Source organism: Micropterus dolomieu, linkage group LG05, assembly GCF_021292245.1.
Source record: "Micropterus dolomieu isolate WLL.071019.BEF.003 ecotype Adirondacks linkage group LG05, ASM2129224v1, whole genome shotgun sequence".
Lineage (NCBI taxonomy): Eukaryota > Metazoa > Chordata > Actinopteri > Centrarchiformes > Centrarchidae > Micropterus > Micropterus dolomieu.
The window spans coordinates 32,395,352-32,400,456 of record NC_060154.1 but is presented as its reverse complement, the minus strand read 5'-3'; the positions used below and the strand labels follow the sequence as shown (position 1 = coordinate 32,400,456).

The 5,105-nt window shown below is 44.3% G+C and overlaps 1 protein-coding gene across 1 annotated transcript in view; it reads left to right on the top strand.

Annotated features, from left to right (window-relative positions):
• Positions 1-4,967, top strand: part of LOC123971329 (rho GTPase-activating protein 39-like) — a 36,334-nt gene extending 31,367 nt beyond the window's left edge. The window contains exon 11 of the mRNA XM_046050078.1: positions 4,288-4,967. Coding sequence (XP_045906034.1) covers positions 4,288-4,482 — 195 coding nt within the window. The 3' untranslated portion in view covers positions 4,483-4,967. The remainder of the gene's footprint in view (positions 1-4,287) is intronic.
• Positions 4,968-5,105: the final 138 nt, after the last annotated feature.

The following is a 5,105-nucleotide window of genomic DNA, read 5'->3' as shown; positions in this document are numbered from 1 at the left end:
GCATGCCCAGTATACGTGAACGTGTAGCACTAGATGTGTGTTTTCAGTTGTTTTAATATGGACGGAGATCAACTCTGATAGGCAGCTAAAACGCTGCTGTGCACGGAGAAGACAGTATTTGTTATTAAACTGTTTAAAAACCGTAGTGGTGTGGATGTAGCCTCTCATTCCCCCATCCTCTCTCAACTCCTCTCATCTCAACCCTCCCGTTTTCCCCGGGATTCTCCCGTGTTTTTCTCTTCTCTCCTGATAGGTATCCTCCCGTTAAATGTTTCCTCGTAAATCTCCCGTATTTTTAACCTTTATAAAATCAACTAAAAAGCTGCTGGCCGTATTTAAAGTGTTTGCTAGTCTGTCCTCTGGTAAAGCCGGTGGAAGTAGGCCTATGGAAAAGATGTCCACTGTGTTTCTTGCACAAGGATTTAATAGATGAAAACAACCCACTGAAATGATATTAGGCCTACACTAGCGGTAAACCATAGGAAATTCGAATGAAAATAGTACTTAACACATGTTTTTAGGACTAATTAAATAAATAAAGTATACTGTATAATGCTACATGATAAATTAAAGGCTTAAAATAGACTCGGTGATCAGTGCCGGGTGATTGGCCCAAATAATCCAGATCAGAGCACCTCCAGTGCTAAAGTGGTTAAAGTGGTAGCTATAGCTACCTTTCAGTCAGGTGATAAAGAAGCTTACAGCACCGCCAGAGTGAGACTGAAAGCTGGCATCAAGGAGGCGAAACGTGAGACATCAGCAGAGAGAGAGACCTCAACACCAACAACCCCAATAGATATGTGGCAGGCCATCAAAAACATCACAGGCTACAAAAGCAGGAGCTCCCCCATCATATGTGAGGCCACATTACTACTCCACCTCCAGAGGAGCGGCCACTGTCAGTATCCACAGCAGATGTGAGGAGAGTCCTGCTGAGAGTGAATATGAGTAAATCAGCTGGGCCTGATCCGTCCACAGCAGCGTTTTAGCTGCGTATCAGAGTTGATCTCTGTCTACATTAAAACAACTGCAAACGCAAATCTATTGGCCGTTCAGGTACACTGGGCATGCGCATGCTGGTGTAAACATGAAGCAGAAAGTCTATTCCATAGTTACAGAAGATCTGGCGAAAGAATAAAGAAATGCAGACGAAGAACCACACCAGATTTTATTTTGCATGCATCAATAACAAGCTGGGACTGTTACTGAATGTAACACGGTACTGTGGCGGTGGAAAACAGACTGGGAGTCGTTGCGAAGTAAACGGCGACATGCAGTTGCCTACAAGTAGGCAGGTAGGCCTAACTGTGCTTTCAGAGCAAAAGCAAAGCGAGCGTTCGGGGCGGTGAGTTTACATACAAAGTCAATGCAAAGACGCCTAGAGCCGTGATTTCCTGTCGGGCGACGCGAAGGCCTTTGCGTGAGTTGAAAATTTCCATTTTTCGCGGGTTCTAAACGCCTTTCTCGCGTTGTGCGTGAACACTTGCAGCGGATGTACTCATGCAAGGAAAGCGTCACGAGGATTAAATTTGTTTGGTCTGAAAGCACCATAAGGCCCCGTGTCCACCAAAGCGTTTTTTTCTGACGCCAGTGTCTCTTTTCAACTCATTCCAATGCGCCACGTTTTTACAAGCTGAGAGAGTTGAAAAATGTTCAACTTTGGGAAAAACGTCAATGTCACTTTTTACCCAGCTGTCCAATCACAGTAGAGGAGGGGCGGGACAAATACTACACCGTAGCAATGGTTACTATCCTGGAACCGGGCTTCATCTAACCTCAGCTCTTGGACTAAACGGTGGTACTTGCCTAGATGTTTCCTCACCCACAAAATGTCATGAACCCTCATACGGTGAGTCCGTCCTCTCTCTCTACCTGCTTCAGCCTTCTCTTCATACAGAGCAAGAGCAAGTACTCTACTCTGTGTTGACATAAGTTAGCTAGAACTACTTGCAACAAATGTATCATAGCAACCAAAGCAGTCAGAAAAAATGCTGCGCCTCAAAAATGCCCGCTAGCGCTCCCTGCTGGCCGTTTTCAAAAGAGCAGCTGCCGTTTTCAGCCGGCAAAAAATGCTGTGGTGGACACGGGCCCTTAGTGTTATTTGCATGGTACAGAATATTTTAATAAAAATACCAAATCAAAAACTCTGTCAGCAGCATCATGTGTCTGCTTTGCATGACTTAAGACCCAGAGACCCAGAGAGCCAAGCGTGAGCGGCTGCGTCATCGTTGCTAAAGTCCTCCGTTTTTGGCCGTCTTCACTAAAATGCCCTCCGGAGTTTGGAAATGCAAAACAGGGTCGGCAGCGTTTTCAAACTTCTCCATTTTAGGTCTTCGTTTTTCGCCGTTTTAGTCTGGACGGGAGGTACAAAGACAGACTGTATATAAGAAATGGACGTAGTCATCATGACATCACCCGTTGGTTTGTGGACCGCCGTTTTGAAGCCTCGAGTTTGGCTGATAGGGCACCACCATGTTGAGTTTTTGCAACTAGGAAGTGGCCGGAAGTGACGATACGGCACAGCTAACGGCCGTGTGTGGAGCTAGCTAGCTTGCTTAGCTAGGTGCAACTGTAATTCATGTTAACTGTCATTTTAACAGGGCTGATAACTTTGTCTAGCGAACAACAGTCTTAAAACTAAATGTACTCACCAGAGAAAGTGAACAGCCGACTCCTAATAAGCTTTTTCAGGGTACGAGTCGGCTCTAGCCTGATTGACAGGTCACCATGGTAACGACTTGTCAATCATAGATAGATAATCCCGCCCTGAAACATACTCTGCTTTTTGGTCTATTTTAAAATAAATGGGACCATAATTTACTAAATGAACATCATTTTGTATTGAAGAAGACTTGAAACTAGCGACTGAGACCAGAAACTCATCAGGAAAGTGTTTACTGGGGTAATTATTCAGCTGAGAAGTAGAGTCATTTTCACATTATTTCTAATGGAGCCGGACTTCTTTTTGCAACCAGAGGAGTCGCCGCCTGCGGGATTTTCAATAGAATGCAGGTTTCAGGGACTTCCGCGTTTGCTTCACATTGTAGACCGGAAGCTTCCGGCTTGCAAACGTAGCAAAACGTCTCAGTTTTAATTTGAAAACACAGTAGTGTGGACGGGACCTCAGCCCTCACACACCATGAGAAAAACAACACCTACATCAGAATGCTGTTTGTGGATTCACAATCCCCCCCGATGAAACTGATAAGCAAACTCAGCACTCTGGGTTTAAATACAACACTCTGCAACTGGATATTGGACTTCCTCACAGACAGTGACAGTTGGGATTGGTGGTTTTAAATACATATGGATTTCACAAAGGGATCTCAGTCCTTGTTCTCATCTGTGACACCACAATGGTGGAACGAGCTACCACACGCCATCAGAGCAGCGGTGTCCCTCTCTAACTTCAAGAAGCTCTTGAAAACTCATCTTTTCTGAGAACAGTTCCTCTGATAACACCTCAAACATGCACTTCATATGCTCTTCTTCTATCGCCTTACAATTCTCTTGTATTGACTGCACTTATTTGTTAACTCTTACTTCCTCCCTAGCTATTTACCCCATTGATGCTGTACGTGCTATTAGCTCTTACTAGTATTCATTGCTGTCCTTACTAGTGGGTATTGTCAGTTATAGACCCCTTGCTGTATTGATGCTTTGTTGTTGCTTGTATGTTGTTCCTTAAATGTAAGTCGCTTTGGATTTAAGCGCCTGCCAAATGAGTAAATGTAAATGGCCACACCCCCTTCACTCTAGTGCTGAACACCAGAGCTCCCCAGGGCTGTGTGCACTTGTTAACTTTTACAGAGGAGCAATAGAAAGCATCCTGACTGGAAACATCACTAACTGGCATGGGATGTGCATGGCCCAGGAGCGGAGGGCTCTGCAGCGGGTGATTAACAACGCTCAAAGGATACAAGAAGACAGTACCCACCCAGCCACAGCCTGTTCACCCTGCTGCTGTCTGGCAAGAGATACACTAGTGATACTCTACCATAAATAACTTTACAGTGAGATTGCACATACCTTCTGGGTATATACATGTATAGGTACAGTTTATATATATATATATATATATATATATATATAGTTTATTTCTATTCTAATTGCAATGAATATATGTTCTGTGTATGTGTTGCATGAAGGAGCTGAGGAACTGAAATTTCATTGTGTAACCCTGTGTTTTAAAATGAAAAATAAATGACCCTTGATAACTTAAACATTATATGTCCTAAATCTGACTTGAGGAACTTTAGAATATTCTGCTGTACGTTGTGTGTGCAGGTATTTGCCCAGCCTACCAATGTGGCCATCACCAAGATGGATGTGAACAACCTGGCCATGGTCATGGCTCCCAACTGTCTGCGCTGCCAGTCTGACGACCCCAGGGTGATCTTTGAGAACACCCGCAAGGAGATGTCCTTCATCCGGGTGCTCATCCAGCGGCTGGACACCAGCTTCATGGATGGAATCCTATAGCCCCCCCCCCACCACCACACACACACACACACACACACACACACACACACACACACACACACACACACACACACACACACACACACACACACACACACACACACACACACACACACACACACACACACACACACACACACACCATCCATACATTACCCCAGCCCTTATGCACTCTTTACCCCCTCTGTAACAGGCCCCCACACACTCCCCCAGCACAGGAACATACACTCTGCTGTAGCTGGGTGAATACTTTGCCTCTCCAACATGTTTGCTTTTCTCGAACTAACAAACTGCCTTGTTTTGAGTTTGTCCACGGTACATTTTGAGTTGAACCAGCATTTTTTTATATTTCTGTAGTTGTAACCCTTCAACTGACATTTACATAAGAAAAAACACCCTTGGTATTGGAGTTCCAAGGTTTTCATATAACAGTGCTGTGTGTGCCTTCACATACATTAAATCAGTACACATACAGAATGAAGGAATTAGCACGTACCTCATCATTTGGTTGGATTCATGTGTTAGTTTCACTGGCACACTCAGTTCAGGACCTCAGGTTCATTTAAAATCCAACTATATAACTAATATTTGGTTTATAATTACTGATTTTTCCTCTTTGTTCC